Raw genomic sequence first — 21,222 nt, 5'->3', positions numbered from 1 at the left:
ATTTCCAGTTGTCCTGCTTATTTGTAATGGTCTTGACCCTGAATGTATGGGGAAACTGAGCAGGAGCCCCAAAAGACACAGAAAAGAGCATTGGATTAGAGTCAGGACACTTGGCTCTGGCTTTGCCCTGGATTAACAGTGGCCCTGGGCAATCCCCTTCTTCTCTCTGGGCATGAGTGGAAGCTAGGCTTAAAGATCTCTAAGCATGCTTCTAGATCTGATATTCTTTTAGTTTGTCTGTTTTTTGAGACAGAGTCTCACTCTGTAGTCCAGGCTGGAGAACAGAGGCATGATCTCAGCTCACTGCAATGCAACCTCTGCCTCCCAGGTTCAAGCAATTCTCATACCTCAGCCTCCTTAGTAGCTGGGATTACAGGTGCATATCACCATGCCTGGCTAATTTTTGTATTTTTAATAGAGACAGGGTTTCACCTTGTTGGCCAGGCTGGTCTCAATCTGGCGACCTCAAATGATCTGCCCACCTCAACCTCCCAAAGTGCTGGGATTACAGGTGTGAGCCACCATGCCTGGCCTAGATCTGATATTCTATGGCTATATATCTGGACCTTTTATTTATATTAGACAAAAGCATTACATAATAATAAAATTTAAAAATGTTTAATGACATGTTATATGCCAGAGTCATTTAATTTCATACATTCAACAATTTTCTATTATTATTACTGTTTTTTAATTCATGAAATTTGAGGCACAGAGACTGAGCAATTCTCCATATTGCCCAGGTTGGTTTTGAACTCTTGGGCTCAAGTGATCCTCCCATCTTGGCCTCCCATCACTTATTTTCTAAGAAGAGCGGTACAACTCCAGCTTGTAAAGAACAGTCTCTAGATTTAAACCTCTGCGGTCTGATTTTAGATGCTTTATATTGCTCATTTGTCAGATGTTGGATGGGGTCCTCTTTGTCCCTTGGGAGTGACCTCTATCTCCCCTCATTCTGTGGTTTTTGGAAGCCCATAGTCATTTTCAATATTTAAACACATCCCCAGAAAGCTAATCTTATGTTTACCTCTGATGCTGGGCTCGTTTCTAAGTTCTGATTATAGCTCATCACAGCATCCCACGTGTTCAGCCTTTGTTCTGTTCTGTCGACCAAGATATTGCATTCATGTCTCAGTTGGTATCCACTAAAGTCGATTTTTATAAAGCGTTCATGTGTTGAGTAAACTTGAGCGAAGCCTGTGGTTGTTGTTGCTGGGAGAAGGGTCATTGCAGGAGGCCTTTCCATTTGCTGGAATGCAAACAGCTCCAAACCAAGCATTAGACTTAGGATTTTGCAAACGTTCTGAGTGCACCCCCATGCTGGAAATATTTCACTGGCTGCTTCATCACACAGAACTTCTGGCCTCACACTATCTTGATGGTGCTTATCAGCTCTTGTCACTCTGTCTTTACCTGGGTTTCCCAAAATGCATACATAGCCTGAGGCAAAGACTTCCATGCCACTTTATGAAGTTCAGTCCCAGGAAAGTGGGAGGGGGAAAAGAAGCAGGGAAGAGGGAATAGCATATAACAGGTCTTATATACAGGTGAGTTCTCAGTCTTGTGGGATTTTTTTTTGAGAAGCTGCTGTTCTGGGTGGCTGATCTGGGACGGAAAGGGAGAAACAGTCATTCACTGGTTTTCATCTCTCATTGCTCAGAGGCTGGCCACGTATTATTTCCTTTGCATTTCCAAGTTGCTTATGTGTGGGCACTAACTGAACCCAGCAGCATCTCATGTCTCAGAATTAATAGAAAAGTCCCAAAGCAGCAGGCGAGAACTATACACTCTGGGTGTAAATGAACGCACTGCCAAGTTTACCCGTCGTTGATTGGAGTTCATGGTGAGTTGATCTCTGCAGCAATGGCTGTGACTGGAATGAATGACCCTTGGAAGCAGGAAATTCGGAGAGGATTTGAAGTGGTGCATTAGAGATGTGTGGTGTAGTTTACTGCCTGCACTGCTTAGATTTGCCTTCCCAATAGATCTAGCTCCTATGCTATCATATAGGACCTTCAATTTTGAAAGAGCATGATGTTCTCACTTATTTTCTCTCTCTCTGTCTCTCTCTCTCTCTCTGTGTGATGTTCTCACTTATTTTCTCTCTCTCTCTCTCTGTGTTTGTATGTGTGTGTGTATGTGTATGTGTATGGAGACAGGGTCTTGCCATGTTGCCCAGGCTGGTTTTGAACTCCTGGGCTCAAGTGATCCCACCTCAGCCTCCCATTACTTATTTTCGAAGAAGAGGGGTACTAACCCCATCTGTCAGAGTCCCTTTCAAGACCATAGCCAACTGAGATCTCTGAGAAGATTTTAGCCAGGAGAGTGAAACAAGCCAAAGTCCTCTCAGCTGTAGCTAGTGCCATCTCTCTCCTTCCTGACCCAGTCTGATTTCCTCTATTCTCAGCCCACACTTTGGGTGATCTGGCTTGCTAGCCTAGTGAGGAGACCTAGACCTTTATCCTCTAAGGGTTTGACCTCTCAGCTGCCTTGCTTGCTTCGTGTGCCCATTTGCTATCATTATAGGACATGTATGCACCAAGAAATTTACCAGGAAACTCCCTGGATTCTAGATATATCTTCTCTGCCCCAAAAAGTAGCTCTACTGTGGCTCCCGGTGGCCATCAGGGCTCAATATCCCCACGTATGCAGTCACTCTTTTTGTGCCTGCTTGCCCACTGGCATAAGGAGCTCAAGGTGACCAGATAGTAGTCACAGCTTCAAGTTTAGTGGCCTTATTGTATCTTTTGAAAGAGTTCTTCTGCTGGACACCAGTACCTCTACCATGCTAGAGCTTAATGTTTCAGTGGATCACTGGGAGAGGAAAAGGACTTGATTCCACCACTACCCCTTGGTTTCCAGTCCCAAGTATTCTAGTTTTTGGAGACACAGCAACATATATTGGCCATTAATTCAGTGACTATCCCAACCACATTCTGGAGAGAGTCCCACAGCTCAGCACCAGGTTGTCCCTAAGCTTGTGCCTTAGCTGAACCTTTTTAACAGGCCTTTCCACCATTGTATTAATCTAGATGTTTCTGGGGTATGTGCTACACGATCAGACCAATGGATTTCTTTCTTTTTTTTTTTTTTTAGACAGAGTCTCACTCCATCACAAGGCGTCAGGCTGGAGTGCAGCAGCGCGACCTCAGCTCACTGCAACCTCCGCCTCCCGGGTTCAAGCAATTCTCCTGCCTCAGCCTTCCAAGTAGCTGGGACTACAGGTACGCGCCACCACGCCCAGCTAATTTTTTTGTATTTTTAGTAGAGACGGGGTTTCACCATGTTGGCCAGGATGGTCTCAATCTCTTGACCTCGTGATTCACCCGCCTTGGCCTCCCAAAGTGCTGAGATTACAGGCGTAAGCCACCGCGCCCAGCCAGATTTCTTGATCATTCACTCATTGTCACACTGCTTTAGCCATAAAATGAGTGCCTTCATTTGAGGCAATGTTGTGCAGACACCATGCTGATAAATTCAACATTCTGCAAGTCTTTGCATGCAGTGCTGGCAAAGGCACTTGGTCAGCGTGGGCAAACCAATTTCTATTTGGGTACTGATGCTGAAGAGGAAGACTTACTCAAGATGGGATCTGAAACTACCTCCTTTCCCCCGACTTCAAGATAGTAGATGAGAAGCAAAATCACCTCTCAACTTATCCCCAAGGGGATGGCTGGTCTTTCTGAGGAATGGTGCCATATCGAGGGTTCAGTGTCAGTCTTTGCAGCTGGCAGGCTGGGCATTCATCAGTGTCAGCAGCTATACCTGCCTTAGAGGGATGGGGCCCATGCTGCTGGGCCTGTACTTATCATTTACCCCTGCCATCATTGTCACTGTTTAAGGCTCCTCTGTATCAGCCCTGGGATAGTCAAGGAGAGAGACTGACTGACATCCACAGGATCAGTCACCTTGTCACCTGGCTGTTGAATGTCTCCTGGATAGTTTCTCATGAGCACTGAGATACAAAGACCAATGCATGTGCTCATTTCTGTTGGTCAATCTACATTACACTTCCCTAGATCTTCTGGTCCCAGGTCATCCAGTCTTGTCTTTCAGGCCTCTGGCCAACATCCAAGACATTTGCCCACTGCTCAGGCATCTACATATATCATAATACTGTACCACTTCTCTCTCTTTCAAAGAAGTTGACCAAGTGCGCCCCTCATAGTTTACCCCCTGGGAGGAATTCTCTTTACTATTCTCCTTTGGGGCCACCTTGAGAGGGCTGCAATGCAGCAACAGCCCATTTTCAACTAGCACTGACATATCACAGAGGCTCACGTGTGAAGCAGCCTGGTTCTTTCCTTAACCGATTACTGGTTGTAGAAAACCACCCGTGAAGCCCTGAGTGTGAACTGAAGAAGGGGTGTTGGTACAAAGCAGTAGGTGACCTGGGAGTCTGGGCTACCTGTTCGCATAATTTACTTGTGCTTTCTAGACTTTTTAGGCCTGATCTCAAATATACAATTGGCATAGATAGTCTTAGCTTCCGGCAGAGCCCTTACATTAGCAACTTGACTTGTAGAGTCTAGTAGGAAAAGTCAAGTGGAAGTCCCTGAAACTACCTCCTTTTCCCCCACTTCAAGATAGTAGATGAGAAGCAAAATCACCTCTCAGGAAGTATTGCAGAGATTAGAACTCCTATCATGACTTAAATGGTGCAGGTGTGTTAGGTCCCATTATATTTCCATTAATTCGCTTAGATAGTCCCCTGAGAAAGCCAAATGTATTATGGCAGATGATGGTGGATTTCTATAAACTTGGCCAAATGGTAGTATCCATTGCAGCTGCCATGCCAAATAGGGTATCTTTACTGGAATATACCAACATAGCCTTTGGCATGTGGGATGCAACGTGATCTGGCAAAGTGGAATCACAAGAAAGATAAAAACCAATTCACTTTTACTGGGAAGTACAGTGGTATATAATTCACTGTTTTGCCCCTGAGTATCGTAACAGCTCTTTGTTATAATATAGTCTATAAAGACCTTGTCATTCCAACATGCTATGGACTATCGTGCTGGTCCCCTATATTGATGATGTCATGCTAACTGCAGATAGTGAGCAGGAAGGGACAACTGCCTTAGAAACTCTGTTAAGAAGCATGAGTGCATCGGAAGGTGACAGATAAGCTCCACCATCTGTCTCATCCTGGGTTATTCAGACAGTAGCATCTGAGGCTAAGTCTTGTGTGCCTTGATGGCATTAGGGAGTGTGATCTTAGGGAGCAGAAGTGAAAAGGAAAGGGAAGCAAGGTAGGAGGAGGAGCCCAGTAAGAGGCATTAGACATGATGGATTACTCCCCAAGCATTGTGAGACCATCTTCTGGGATGCCTTATAAATTACTTTCTTGGCATAGTGCATCTGGGAGAGGAAGGGAGAAAAATATATCTACTGGCTTCCATTGGCTGAAGTTTGCCCCGTGGGGTGTTATTTGCACTGCACTTCCATGTTGCTTGTTGCGGGCACTAAGGATGATGCTGAGGATGTCGTGCCTTAGCATCAACGGGGAAGTGCTGGGGTGGAAGTAAAAGGTGCTCAGTGTGGACATGAGGCCAGAGGCTGTGAGTTGCACCTGTCTGAAGTTGGGGAGAGTCCAAGTAGAGTTGGTCTCCACAAAGGGAACTGCTGCTAGAACAAGTGGCCAACGACCCTGGAGACAGGTGAGACTAAAAGAATTTCAAGCGGCTGTCTTCATTTGGATCCCAGTAGACTCAGAGGCAATGATTCCATTGCCAGCAGTTCACTTGGTCATTTTTCTTAAGAAGCCCTGGAAGCGGAGTGGTGAAATGAGGCAGCCAATAAGCAGTGAGTGCATAATGCCCCTGTAGGAAACTGAAGCTCAGTCCTGTGGAAACTCTGGATAGAAGTGTAGCATGGACCACATACGGTGGCTCACGCCTGTAATCCCAGCACTTTGGGAGGCCGAGGCGGGCAGATCACCTGAGGCCAGGAGTTTGGGACCAGCCTGGCCAAGATGGTGAAACTCTGTCTCTACTAAAAATATGAAAATTAGCTGGGCGTGGTGGCAGTTGCCTGTAATCCCAGCTACTCGGGAGGCTGAGGCAGGAGAATAGCTTGAACCTGGGATGCAGAGGTTGCAGTGAGCCGAGATCGCACCATTACACTCCAGCCTGGGGGGACAAGAGTGAGACTTCATCTAAAAACAAAAAAATGAAGTGTAGCATATGTGCCTGCCTAGTGTTCCCACCAGCTGGGTAAGGGGGCTGAGATTCTCATACGCCAGCTCCTGGCCATCACTGACTGAGAGCTGCTTGGAGAAGGGGCTTGCTCCATTACTTTCCCAGCACTTCTGGTCTGCTGTGCTTGTAGGTAGAGCAGGCTCCAAGGGCCAGAGAAAGTGTTCAGGTGAAGGGGTACAGGTGCTGGCAGTTGGAAGACAGCCACCCTGCACATAAATGATCAAGACTGAGGGAATCTGGACAGGATGCCAGTGGCATGTGAGGTGAGCGATATATTCTCCCTCCTTTTATTTCTTTTCCTCTTGGATTGTCAGATTTTCAAGTCTGTCATTTTCTATTATATTGAACCAATGACTCTCTTCTCAGCCTGTGGCCCCTCTTTGCATATCCAAACACATCAAGATGCTCAACAGAACAAAAGGGTCCTCTTTGGAAGGTAGTTGTGGGTTTAAACAGTCATTATTTTCTCATTATTCCAAAGGCAGCTATCTCTTCAGTTATTCTAGCAAAGTCCATTCTAGTTAGCTAGTTAAATCTATTGCACTTTTTCTGCACATTAAATCAGATGACATGCAAGCTGTAAGTATCTCCTGTAGATATTCTCACCACAGCTCCACAAGGGAGCCATTATATCCATGTAGTGAAGACACTGAGGTCTGGAATGACATGCACTATATTCTTGGCAACTTCTTCCCAAACCAAAGTGTGGGATGATTTCTGCAGATTTTTGTGCCCCTTCCAGCTGCTTGGGACAGTATGGAGAATGCTTTTGGATACTGAGTTATCTGGGACATTGGTTAGATTTTGGGAAAATGGAACCACCTATTAATTTAGTTGAATTCTGCAAGAGCTGGGACATAAGATCCCCAGTCTTCACACACCCCAACCTCACAGATTACACTGAATGGTGGTAAACAATTTAGATCAGCTTTGGTATGACACGAAGCTTCCTCTTGGCTGTTTCTACAACTTCACATTGAATGGAAGGAAATCACTTAAGCCCTAAAAACACTGTCTGGCAGGAGGTAAAATGCCTTGCTTGGCTTCCTGCCCCATCCCGCCCATACCCACAGCTGGGGCCATTTGGCCCCCACTTCAGCTCTCAGGCCTGAGACCCTCCGTGTCCTCCATCTATCTGAGTTCAGGGACAAGCTGCAAACTGAGAGCCCTTCTTGGACATGAACGTGGTCTAGTTTCCCAGGAGACATAGGTGTAAAATCAACAACCTCAACACGAGTCCATTTCTAGTCATTTGGAGAGGAGAAGTGTGCTTTGAGGATCTTCACTTTTAGATTCCAGTGAATTGGGTGTTATCAGATACACAGGGCCAACAAGATATGAAATGTGCACATAGGACTTCCCTGCAAGAGTAGTAAGTGAGGTCGGGTGTGGTGGCTCACGCCTGTACTCCTAACACTTTGGGAGGCCGAGGCAGGCGGATCATGAAGTCAAGAGATGGAGACCAACCTGGCCAACATGGTGAAACCTCATCTCTACTAAAAATACAAAAATTAGCTGGGCATGGTGGTGCGCACCTGTAGTCTGAGCTACTCGGGAGGCTGAGGCAGGAGAATCGCTTTAACCCGGGAGGCGGAGATTGCAGTGAGCCGAGATCACACCACTGCACTCCATCCTGACAACAGAGTGAGACTCCATCTCAAAAAAAAAAAAGTAGTAAAGGAATCTGTTGACTTATGCATATGTATCTTGGACTGATAAATTGGATCACAACAAGCCTTTATCCTTCAGGTTCTGTATATATAACTGAGCAGGCCAGGTTTGTTTCATAATGGCATCTTCATTTTTATTTTTTTCAATGTACACACTTTATTCGTATATTAAACATGTAGAAATATGTTCTTCCTTATCTTTCTTTAAACACAGTCTTCTCCCTATATATGTTCTGTTTACCCATTTTTAACAGGAACATGAGCATTCAATCTATTCCATGTTTTCTTATGCAAAGGCAGAGTGCAACTGTGATAAGGGGCAATTAATTCTTAGCTTTGGTTTTGGGGACAAAAGGGAGTGGTGGGAACTATTGCAAACTGGAGTGCACTTCCTTAGCTGAAGGCAGCAGCCCCTATTCAATGCTGATCAACTGTTGGCATAAAGAATGCAGGCCCTGTGTTGCCAGGTTTTCCAATATTTCAAAAAGAAGCCAGAAGTCTAAATTTTAATGTGCAATTTTCTAACTATCAAATATTGCCAACGAATTTAATTTGGAAATTGACACCCAGAAGGCCAGATAAAACATATCTATGGGCAAAATTGAAGGGTGGGTGCAGTGGCTCATGCCTGTTATCCCAGCACTTTAGGAGGCTGAGGTGGGTGGATCAACTTGAGGTCAGGAGTTTGAGACCATCTTGGCCAACATGGTGAAACCCCATCTCTACTAAAAATTCAAAAATTAGCCAGGCCTGGTGGTGGGTGCCGGTAGTCCCAGCTACTCGGGAGGCCGAGGCAGGAGAATCATTTGAACCCAGGAGGCGGAGGTCGCAGTGAGCCAACATCACACCATTGTATTCCAGCCTGGGCGACAAGAGCAAAACTCCATTTCAAACAAAACAAAAACAAAAACAGAAACAAAACAAAATTGAGCCCATGGCTGCCAGTTCACAATCTCTGGTTTTAAAACTGTCAAACAGAACCCTAGATCTACTATGTAGCCATAATTGATGTGGTTTTTCTAAGCAGTATAGAAATATAGTTCTAAGAAAGTCAATTATATTCCTAGTTAATGTGGTACTTTACAAACAATAGAGAAATATAGAATTAAGAAAGCAAGTTCCCTGTGGTTAGTGAATCATAATAAAATAAGGTTAGGCCCATTGCAGAGTGGCTGCAAGTGAGAGAGAATTTACATTCACAGGGAATGTGAACAGATTAGGAAAGAGACTTCAAGTGGACAATTTTGTTGGGATGCACTTTGCCTTATGTGTTAGATCCACATGGGGCCAACCTGGCTCTTGAGCTGCTTTGGCTACTGGATCCTCAATCCCTTAAGAGCTTCACCTACGGTTCTCCCTCTTTCTTGCCAGTTGTCCCCCTCCCCAGGCTGCAGCCCGATGAGAAGAATATCCACAACCTCTAATAATATAAGCCAAAATCCAATGGACAGAGAACTCTGTGGTATACCAGTAAGTGGTCCCATCAAGGGCTCACAGCCACCATTCAAATCAAGGAAGTTGTGTTTATTATACAGGTGGCGAAATAAAAAATCAGACCAAGGGCAAGATTTGCCCAACTTCACCCTGAAGCCAGGGCCAGAATTGGACTGGAACCCAGATTCCTGATCTCCAGGCCAGCCATCCCTCCTCTGAGCCCTCACCACCCAGGCTAGCAGGAACCCTTTCATGTCTCAGTGCTCTGTGTCTCCACTGCGATTTTGCTCTTGGGGGTAGAGAGTGAGTCTAATCCTCTTGCTTACCGGCAGGCAGCATGGCCGAGTGGTGAGGAGCATGGGTGCTGTATCTGCCATGTATTAGCCTTGGACATGTTTTTAACCTCAGCTTTCTTATCTGTGAAATGGGGATCATGTGAGTGTTAAATTAAGATAACACCGCTAAAGCATTTAGCATAGGGCTTGGGACATAATCCACACCGAGTAAGCATTAGTCGCTATCTCCATTCCAATGCCATCTCCACTGCAAGGCTAACTCACTTGGCAAGAGGTAACCCATCCTCTAGAGAGTAGAACTGAATGAAACTCAGGAACTGACCACAGAGCCACAGCCCACTGTGGCTACTTGGTGCATCAGGAAGAGAGGCTCCTAGCGTTTACCTGGCTTCAGAGCTGTCCAGGTCTCAGCCACCTTCAGCGGTGCCTCTTCTCACCCAAAGATCTCACGCTATATGCCTGGTGGTAATTCTAATAATAAAAAGTGATCATTTGAGGGTTTACCCACTGCCCTGCGATAAGCTCTGTACAAATGGGTTAGTCTGCCCTGCACCCCCTCACTCCCACTCAGGGCTTTTGGAGACTAAGCCTGGTTCATGACCCCCACATCTCATCGCAGGGCCTGATGTGGTGTCTCATCCAATACCGGGCTCCTTCATTCATCCAGCTTTTGTTGGCATCTCCTACTACCTGAGCTGTTTTAGGCAGGGGACAAACCAAAGATAAGGTTTTGCCCTCCTGGAGCTTACATTCTGAGGAAGGGGGCAGGCAAGGTATAGACAGAGAGGAAAGCCCTGGAATCCAGTACATTAAAAAAACTTTTATTAGGACTATCTCTGCTGCACTGAGTTGCATGTATCACGTATGGCCCCAGGCAGGTCCACTCCTGGGCATTCAAGTCGTTCCATGTGTCAGGCGTGCGGGGTGGGGCACAGCAGCTCGGAGCTTAGTGCAGCTTGGGACTTTGGGACATTCGCTCCACCTCTCCGAGCCTTAGTCTCCTTGTCCATCATATAAGGAAATCACTGATTGCAGCTTCTCTGGGCTGTGGAGAGGATTCCCTCGGCGGCTGTGAAAGGAGAGTGCTTGCTCTGCGGATCAGCCCCGACAAGATAGCCTCAAGGGCCGGAGGGAGCCCAGTCCCGCTTGCTCCAAAGAACGCGAGCGCGGGGCTTTCCTCGAAGATTACTTAAGGCAGCCACGGGTGGAGGCCGCAGCGGGAAGCGCACTTCCGTGGAGGGGGAGAGGGGCGTGGGGTGACCGCCGGGGCGGCCGGGATCCCCAGGGTGTGAGTGCGCCGCGGCTGCCCGAGGTGGGGCGCAGTGCGCGGGGGAGCGCAGGGCGCGGCGGAGTCGGGTTTCAGAGCGCGGGTGACTCAGGGCGCGGGCCGAGAGCCGGGATTCTGCCCGCCGCCGCCGCTGCCGAGTGCCGCCTTTGTTCCCTGCAGGAAGGGCGAGCGCGGCGGCCAGCGCTCAGCGCCCCTTACTCCTCCGCGGAGCTTCAACGCTTTGCTTCGCTCGCCGCGCGCCTTCCGGGGCTCCGTAGACCCGCGAGATGGTACCACCAAGGTAAGACCGCTTTTTCTGCTTCCTCGCGCCCGGCCCCCTCCGATCCTTCTCCCTCCTCACCTTCTCTCCCTCGCCCACTTCTTGCAGGAGGAACCGGCAGTGCTGGTGTCTGCTGGTGCTGCTCTCGGTCTCCGCGCCCCTGCCTGCTGTCACCCAGACCCGAGCTGCGACAGGTAAGCGACCCGGCCTGAGGGTGGCTCCGGCGGCCTCTGCGCCCCGGGGGAAGTTGGTTTTGGCGGCGGACGCGGCTGAGGTGCGCGCCTCATTCCTGGACATAAAAGGGAGTCCTCGTCACTCCGTGCGCACTGGCGGTCCCGCGGGCGGCTTCCTCCTGGCAGTGCAGGGGTTATAGCTGTGAATGGGATCCCTGGGAAGCCGCGGCGAGTGGAGCGCTGTCTGGGCACCCTAGATGTCTGAGCTGTGCGCGGAGCCTCCAATCTTAGGCAGAGAGGGACTTTGGAAACACAGCGCCAACGCCAACAGCCTCGGCGCACTCAAAGCCACCACTTAGGTTGTGCGCGCTGGCTGGCTTCTGGTAGGGGCAGGTCTGGTGTCTCTCCGCACACAGGTGCGAAGCTTAACACCAGCAGGGACATCTGCGCAAGAAATAACGGAACTGAATTGCTTGGATACTTAACTCAGCTGAGTTACCTAAGCAGTCACGTCTATCATGGGCAGTGGCTCCACCGGTGACGGAAAGAGCTGTGGTCTGGGAGCCAGGGATCTGATTCCTTCCGTTCCTCGGGCCTCAGTGTCTCCAGCAGAACTCAGGCAGTTGGCTCAATAGTGAGATCTAAGTTAAAACGGTTAAGGTTAGACTGTCTGGGTTTGAATTGTGGCTGGCTGGGTGATCTTGGACAAAGGATTTCACCACTCTGTGCCTCAGTTTCCCCATCTGAAAAAGGCGATTAGACCATTTTACCTTCCTAGAAATGCTGTGAAGATTAGAGAGGGATTAGAAATAATGTGGTTTCCATGATTCCAGCACATGCTAGGCACAAAATAAGTGATAGAAAATACTGCTTGATTCTTGCAGTAACTATGTGTTGGAAAGCAATGCAGATATTTTCATTTTTATTTTAGATTCAGGGGGTCATGTGTAGTTTTTTACAAGAGTATATTGCATGGTGCTGAGGTTTGGGCTTCTATTAATCCCATCGCATTGCAGGTATTTTTATAACACTGAGGTTGAGAGAAGCTTAGAAAGTAGCCAGTCCAAAGGCCAGGACTTGAATCCGGGTCTGTAGGCTCTTGCCCTTGCTCAGCTCTTTCTCCATGCAGTTTTGCAGAAGAGCCATGCTTTCTGGAGCTTCTGACCCCTTCCCTTTTGAATTTGGGGGATTAGTACACAGCTTCAATTGAATAAGGGAGCAGAAAGTCTAGGGAACAACCTCTGGCAGGCCCAAAGGAAAGGAGATTGAGAAGGGGGTCTTGGTTAACTCTTTGTTTGCCTTAAGAAGCCCGAGACGGCCCATTCTCTCCTTGGCAACAAGACTCAAATGCGATGATAGCCTTTCCTGCCAGAGTGTCCAGCCTGGCATTTATTGCAGATCAAAGGGCAGCTGGAGTATAGTTTTAGCTTTTCAGTCCCATGGATCATGTCAGAACATTGCAATTTTGCATGTGATATAGGACCCTGCCAACTCAGTGGCAGAGGGCAGCTTTGGGTTCCATGGTGCTTTGTGAACTTTGCTGCAGCTTCCAGTTTTCCAAAAGTAAGAGGGATCGGGGGATAGACACTTTGGTGTTTCTTTCTCCTCCTGTGTGTGTCGCTGGGATCCCTCAGTGTCAGGGCTGCTGTTTCTAACACAAAGGAAGTCCTATTCCCATTTATAATGTAAAAAGGGAGAGCCAGCAAACCTTCAGGAGCTGAGAAGGATCTAGGGAGGGCCATTTGCAACTGATAAGTGGTAAGTGCTCCTTTGGGGATATGAAACGATTCCTAAAAATGTAAACTATCCTCCTGCAAACTGAATTTTTAATGCAATTCAATATGGCTGATAGTTATAAAACACTTTGTATGTCCAAGTGGAGGTGTGAACATGTTCATATTTCATTCATCCAATCCTTAGAACCACTCCAGGAGGTGAGGACTGAGAACAGTTACTATCTTTGTTTTTCAAGTGAAGAAACAGCGGTCCAAAGTCACAAGACTTCTAAGTGGCTGGGGTGGGATTTGAACCAGACAGTCTGATCCAGAGTCCTTGCTCTTAATCATCCTAGTGTGCAGTTAGAAGAGCTACACAGATGAAAAAGGCCTTAGGGGCTCATGGTTTCCAATGAGCCCCACAATCTGAATGTCACAATTGTAACATGGGTACGTTGCATCTGCATGGCATTGTACAATCTTCAAAGCACAATGTCACCTTCACCAAGTCACTGGAATCACTACCCTGCAGTGCTGGGAAGTAAGTTGGGCTCTATCTTACAGAGCGGATTTGACTTCCTCAAGGCCACATGACTATAACTGAGTAGATCCATCATAGCCCTCCCATATCTGTGAACGTCAAAGTGGGCGCTCTTCCTCCCATGGGGCCTCTGCGCGACGGGCTATAAAAAACAATTGCCAAGACTTCATAGCACTATGAACCAGCAGTGTTCTAAGTGCTCTATGTGAATGAACTCACTCAATCATCACAACAACCGCATGTCTTATCCCCTTTTACAGATGAGGAAACTGAGGCACAGTCATTTGCCCAAGGGCATGTAGCCTTCAGTAATATAAGCACAATTTGAGCCCAGAGGGTCTGACTCGAGAATCTGTACTCACAACCACTATGCTGTATGCTTAAGTAGGGTGGCTTCTGAAAGCACGTTTGTAAGTGGGCTGTTCTGAGCAGAAATGCATGTTCCCAACAATTTGGCAGTTTCTTAAAGTGTTAAATATATACTTACTCTACAATCCAGCATTTCCACTCGTAAGTATTTACTTAAGGGAAAGAAAAGCATATGTCCATCCAGAAACTCATATGTGGATGTTCATAGCAGCATTATTCATAATGGCCAAAACTAGAAATAAACTGGTCCATTAGCTGGTGAATAGATAAACAAAATGAGGTGTATCCATTCAATGGGTTACTACTCAGCAGTAGAAAGGAATGAAGTACTGATCAATGCTACAACAACATGCATAAACCTGAAAACGATGAAGCTAAGTGACAGAAGCCAGCCATTAAAAACCAATACATTGTAAGAGTCCATATATATAAGATTTCAGTAAAGGCAAAACTACAGAGAGAAAATGAGCAGAGATTGACTGCAAAGGGGCATGAGGAAACTTTTTGGGGAATGTCCTAAAACTGAATTGTGGTGGTAATTGTACAACTCTATAAATTTACTAAAATCATCTAACTATACATTTAAAATGGGTGAATTTTATGGAATGTAAGCTATGCTTCAACAAAGCTGCTTATTAAATAAAAGAAAGCATTTTCCCAGGGTGTCCAGGCCCCAGATCTGGTGGGGCTTCAAGGTGGGGTTGCTGGCTAGCCTGGTACAGAGCTGGCACACAGCTCATGACTTAAAAGCTGCTGTCCTCATAGTGCATTGATTTTCTCAGAAAACAAGTCCTGAGTTCCACCTGCACCTCCAGGCCTCTGGATGGACTCTCCCTACCATCCTGAATGCCACTCTGGGCCGGGACAGGGCTCCTCAGATAGGGGTAGAACACAGTCATATGGTTTTTTGCAGAGAATTGATCTGTTAAAAGTGGGTCGTTGTAAATTTCCTGGTATCCCTCATGCCCTAAAACAGCAAAATTTCTGGTATTGGGAAACCTGGGTTCCAATCATTTACTTCCTCTGTGAATTTAGATGAATTGCTTTTCCCACTTTGAGCCTCAGTTTTCCCATCTATGAAGTGGAGAGGCAAGATTCACTCATCTCTGTAGTCCTAATTTAAAATGTTGGGAAACAAAACAAAATCAACTTTTTGTAGTTTGAGATTTAATTATTTTACATAGTTTAGTTCAACAAACCCATTCTGTGCTGACCCTCAGGCTGGCTGAATACAGGAAGGATTTGGGCACAGAACTGTCCCAAGGGGCTCATAGTTCACAGGCACAAACACAGGGCCACAGACAACTGTAATGCCATTTTCCCGCAGCTCTTCTCATCTACCATCCAGTGTGTCCTGTGTGTAGCCAACCCCATCCTCCTACACCATCCTGTTTAAAGAGACAGTTGTCAGTCAGTGTCACTTATATGGCCTCTTGTGCCTCCAGTGGTGAGGGTTGAGAAGGAGGACGGCATCAATCCTTCCTTTTCCTGGTAAAGTGTCAGTGTTGAATAACCAATATTTTAGAACATAAGGGGGGGCTATTGTCCAGGTAGGGATGGTGGTGTCACAAGTAATTTGCTCTTGCTAATAAAGTGTTGATGGTTGCAAATTATTTGCTTTACTTTCAACTGTTTTATTGTGAAATATAGCGTCCATTCAGAAAAGTGCATACTAATGGTACAGTACAATGATTTATCACAGAGGAACATTTATGTAATCCAGGTGAAGATATGCGATAATCCCCAGAAGCTCTCCTGACCCCCTTTGCTGTGGTTTTATTTTCCCTTCTTTCTGAGGTAACCATTACCTTGACATTAATAGTCATCACTTTCTTGCTTTTTAAAAATAGCTTTGCTATCTAAGTGTGTATCCCGAAATTCTGAAGTTCTGTTTTACTTGATTTTAAACTTTTTACATGTAGGATCTATTCTTTGGTGTCTGATTCTTTCAATGAATAATAAGTTTTTGAGATTTATTCATGCTGCTGTATATGGCTGTAGTTCATTGGCATTGCTGTATAATGTTCCATTGCGTTAACATACCATGTATTACTTATCCATTCTTCTCCAGCGTTTGGGTTGTTTCCATTCTTGGCTAATGTAATAATGTGGCTCTGAACATTCTTGTACATTTCTCTTAGTGCACATGAGCATGAATTTCTGTTGGTTCTACACCTAGGAGTGGAGTGCTGAATCATAGAGTGTGCATAGCCCCCAACTGAGTAGACAATGCCAGCATGTCTTCTAAATGGCTGTACACATATACACAGCTACCAAGAAATGAGGGTCTCCATTTCTTCACATTCTCACCAGCATTTGGTCTTGTCACTGAGCTTAACTTCAGCATTTCTAATGGGTGTACATTGAATCTTACTGTAACCTTAATTTCCATTTTCCTGGTTATTAAATATGTAAATCACTTTTTCATGTGTTTATTGACCATTTGGATATCCAGACTTACTTTTTATTGAGGTGAAATTTACCATTACATAACATCAACCATTTTAAAGTGTACAGTTCAGTGTCATTTAGTACCTTCACAATATTGTACAATCAACATCTCTATCATAGAGTTCCAAACATTTCCATCACCCCAAGGGCAAACCGTATGCCCATTAAACAATCACTCCCCATTCCCCACTTTTTTTTAGCTTCAGGCAGTCACTAAACTACTTTCTCCCTCTATGAACTTGCCTATTCTGGATATTTCATGAAAATGGAATCATACAGTGTATGACCTATTGCGTCTGACTTCTTTTATTTAGCATACAGTTTTCATGGTTCACTCATGTCGTATCATGTGTCAGTACTTCATGCCTTTTTATGACTGAGTAATATTCCATCATATGTATATACCACATTTTTTTCCATTCTTTTCTTGATGGACATTTAGATTATTTCTGTCTTTTGGTTTTTTTGAATAGTGCTGCTCTGAACATTTGTGTACAAGTATCTGGATGTTTGACTCCCTGTTTCTGCTTCTTATATACGTAGGAACAGAATTTCTGGTCGGATGACAATTCTGTGTTTCAAGTATGAGGAACCCCCAAACTGTTTGCCACAGTGGCTGCACTATTTTTACATCCCCACCAGCAATGTATGAGGGCTTTCATTTTGCAGATCATCGCCAATGCTTGTTTTCAGTTTTAAAAATTATAGCCATTTTAGTGGATATATAATGGCATCTCATTGTGGTTTTTATTTGTAATTTTCTAATGACAGATGACGTTGAGCATCTTTTCAAGTGCTTCTTGGCCACTGTCTTCTCTGGAGAAATCCTGATTTAATGGGAAGCATATGAATCAGAGCCGTGCAGGACTTCCCTCTAACCATGCCACTCTTGCTCCTTGGAAGTCTGATGCGCTTTTCTGAGTGAGAGAGAGGTGGGTAGGAGTCACACCTGAGGTTTTTCATCATTGCCTTCTGGTCTCCATCTCCCAAAGGACAATTGTCTAGAGCCGGCCACTTTGTCCAGAGCTGGACTTTAGCCATTTTGTCATTATTATAAACAGTGCTGCTGGGACATCTTCAGACAAATGGCCTTTTTCTTTTGGCTTCTTTCCTTTGGCAATATTTCCCCCAATGAACTCACCCATCAAAGAACAGAACTGGTTGGATAGTTCTTACTATGTGTTTAGATAAATTTTTCTTGTTTAATCGTGATGCTTCCTAGTTCAGTTTCCCTCACTGGGTTCTGCCCCCAGGGGACCCTGCCTTGCTCCACTAACACTAAGCTCCTGTGGACCTGGGCTCACATCAAATCACTGGCAGGTTTCTAAATGGGAGATGCAATGTCCAACATCTATGCTTTTGCCTAGGCTAGTATCATTTTTAGTTTATTATTATTTTTTAGAGAGACAAGGTCTTCTCTGTTGCCCAGGCTGTATCTTAGCTCATTGCAGCCTCGAATTCCTGGACTCATGGGATCCTCTTACCTCAGCCTCCTAAGTAGCTGGATTACATACCTTCATACCCAGCTAAATTTTAAACTTTTAATAGACATAGAATCTTGCTGTGTTGCCCAGGCTGGTCTAAAACTGGCCTCAAGCGATTCACCTGCCTTGACATCCCAAAGTGCTGGGATTACAGACATGAGCCACTCCACCTGGCTACCAGTACCATTTTTAAAATGCCTTTCCCACACAGTATCTGGAGGCCCCCAATTCATCCTTTAGGATTCTTCTCTGGGAAGTTGTCTCTCCTCTCCCAGGCATAACGGGAATCTCTTGGTCTCAGGGCTTCTGAGACTGTACTGTGGCCACTGATTAGTCGCCTGCCTCCCCTGCTATATGGGAAGTTCCATGAGGCAGTGATGGGCCTGTCCAACTCTGAATCCTGGAACAGGGATCCCAGGCTCAGGGACTGGCAGAAAGTGGGTACTCAGCAAACTTTTTCAATGAATCAAAGAAGGAATGAAGGGGTTGGTCTAGCCTGTGGTCTAATCCACCAACTTACCATGTCCTCTGTGGGACATAAGTCATCCCGATTCTTCCATGGCTTCGCCAGCTGTAGGGTGACCTTGACTGATTACTCAGGGCACATAATGGAGCTATCTGTTTTCTTCAATTGCATAATAACTAGTTAGGCTGGAATTCACACTGATGTTACTTTGCTTTTTATCTCTTATTACATTAGTTGGATAAAAATTTATTTTTCAACTTCTCTCTACTCATCTAATTCCCAATTGCCTTATTTTGTCAAAAGTTGTACGTTTATCTTTTCTCTTCTAGCTAAATATGTGTTGATTTTCCAGTTTTCTTTTAATATCTACAGCTCGATTACTTAAAATGAACCACAAATTAGGGTATAATCTCTTTTTGTGAGATGGAGTCTGGCTATGTTGCCCAAGCTGGTCTTGAACTCCTGGGTTCAAGCAATCCTCCCAACTTAGCCTCCCAAAGTGCTGGGATTACAGGCATGAGCCACCACACCCAGCCAGATTAGGATATAATCTAAAACCAATTATTTTCCAAAGTGGTCCCCAGGATTCCTCAAAGTACTAATTAAAGTGTGAGCTATTACCCCATCATTGTACTACCCACTATTGTTGTGTGATATAATATAATGTTTTTTCTTTTAATGTTATAAATTTATTTCTGGTATCTCTGTACTACTGGTCACTTCCTTTTGCTAATATGTGTATGATGTTTCAAATCCACACAATTTTGATGATTGTTGCTTTGTGGTGTGTTTTACAGTCTGATAAGAGAAGTTATCCTGCCTGCCTCCTTCATTAAGCCATGAATTCTTTACTATGGGTTGGTTTATTCCATAATTTCTGCATGATATGATTAGATACTGTGAGTATATCAGTGGTAGTGGGTAGTGAGGGATGTAAAAAAGAGGCAATCTTACAATAAGATTCAGTTTAAGGTATTAATGTCTAGTGTGGAGAATGAATAAGCAAATAAGGCCTCAAAGTCAGAGCATCAGATTGTGGAGTATGACTTATTGCTGTCAACACAGAGCCCAGGGGAGCTGAGGTGGTGGTATCAGAGGTGTTGGGAGGAGCCAGGTTTGCTAACTGATTACCTTCTTCTGCTCTATCTCAACTACAGAGAGGAAAAGCCCAGGGTTAGAGCAGATCCTGGGAGAAGGTCAGCCTTCCTCCCGGTCAACATCTAATGAGAGAGACAGGGGACCCTGGTCACCTAATGAGTGTAGCCCACTCTTTATCCCCATTGTAACCAAACTCAACCCAGCACAACCCAGTACAACCTAACTCAACCTAATCCAATCTAACCCAACCTAATCCAATACAACTCAATCCAACTCAACCTAGCCCAGCCGAGCCCAACCCAACACAATTCAATCCAATCCAGTTCATATTTATTGCATGCCATGGTGATTTAAAGGACTGAACAGGGCAGAAAACCATTCTGAGGGCCCTGGCATCTCTCCCAAGTGACCAGGACCTCTGACCTTAGATGTCAGGGTACCCCTTTCTGGGTTTGGAGAGCTTGGCTGGAGTCTGGCTTGCAGGAAACAGCCTGGCCTTAGGCCTCTCTAGGAGTTACTCCTCCCATCACTGAGGGACTGAAATGGGGCCCAGCTTAAAACCTCCCTCCCATCTAGGCAGTCTTTTGTGACTGGCTTCCTCCCAAAAGGAATTTTTGTTGAAGTCTTCAAAATGGTCTACCTTACAGATGTCTGTCTTCTTCCTATTATTCCTGGCTGCCTGCTGTCCCAGGCACTCTCTGGAGTGGGTGGCAGGATGGCTGAAGAGCTGCGTTAGACTCAGTGCCCATCCTGGAAGGACTGATAGTCTGGTAGTAGAGACAGAGCGTGGAAGCTGGCTTGCATGCTAAGGAGCTTGTCCTGAGTTTCCTAACACAATGCAAGCAAGCATCTGCACTACCAAAGTAGGGATGTCCATTTCCACCAGGAGATGGGAGAGGCAGAGAGATGTGAAAAGTGTTTGCAAGAGATTTATTTTTTCAGTAACATTAAAAAATTTGATAATAAAAATAGTACAGAGTTATTATAAAAAACTAAGGCCAAAAAAGGGAGTTTAAAAAGAGCACATATTACCTTGTAACTCAAAGATAAACACTGCTACCATATGATGGACTGTGTTTCAAGTCTATTTTCCACCCGTAAGTATGCACATAGATCATAATACGAGCAGAGCATTCTGTACATCGTATTTAGTTGATGGCTTTTTTCCCCCTTAACAATCATCTAGACATTTTTTCTGGAACATTAAATAGTCTTCTCTAATATTTTTTGCAATTGCAATAGTATTTCATGGTTTGGTTGTCCTGTAATTAAACTTTCAGGCTTTTATGCTGTTTCTCATTGCTCACTATTATGAACACTGTTGTGATGATCATAGTCTCATAGCTCTGTATTTGACAACTTCTGTAATTATTTCCTATCACAAAACAATTTCCTAAAACAAATAGTTAGGTCTAGTGCATGCCCATTTTTAAGGCTTTTGTTGCGTTGTTCAGAAAGGCAATAATACTTTATATTTCCTGCAACAGCAAAAGAGAACACCAAGCTCACCCTGCCTTGTCTACTGCTGTGTCTCTAACCCAAGAGGAGCAAATGACAACAGGTGAAGAAACTGCGGCATCCTTCTCCAATGGCTCCTCCCACCCTCCTTCTTCACCCCTCCCCTTCATTAATCCATTCTGCATGTGCCTGTGGAAGGGCTAGAAGAGGGTTTTTCAGGAAATTAGAATGTGAGAGCTCAGGTCACAGGACCTTGGTAGTCGTCAGCCCTCCAGTACCTTGGAATCACCTTGGGAATTCCAAGGGGGGCTGGTGCT

The 21,222-nt window shown here is 45.3% G+C and overlaps 1 protein-coding gene across 2 annotated transcripts in view; it reads left to right on the top strand.

The window, feature by feature from the left end:
- Window positions 1-11,002: 11,002 nt before the first annotated feature.
- COL15A1 (collagen type XV alpha 1 chain) overlaps window positions 11,003-21,222 on the top strand; it is a 119,451-nt gene continuing 109,231 nt past the window's right edge. Inside the window, exons 1-2 of one of the 2 annotated variants that reach the window (XM_064379565.1) lie at window positions 11,003-11,171; window positions 11,259-11,344. In XM_064379565.1, coding sequence (XP_064235635.1) covers window positions 11,158-11,171; window positions 11,259-11,344 — 100 coding nt within the window. In that variant the 5' untranslated portion in view covers window positions 11,003-11,157. The remainder of the gene's footprint in view (window positions 11,172-11,258; window positions 11,345-21,222) is intronic. The other variant, XM_064379574.1, reaches the window with a different exon arrangement.

Source organism: Aotus nancymaae, unplaced genomic scaffold (assembly GCF_030222135.1).
Source record: "Aotus nancymaae isolate 86718 unplaced genomic scaffold, 86718_ANA_hifiasm-v0.15.2.pri h1tg000003l, whole genome shotgun sequence".
Taxonomy (NCBI): domain Eukaryota; kingdom Metazoa; phylum Chordata; class Mammalia; order Primates; family Aotidae; genus Aotus; species Aotus nancymaae.
The sequence above is the reverse complement of the archived record's forward strand: the minus strand, read 5'-3'. Positions and strand labels throughout refer to the sequence as shown.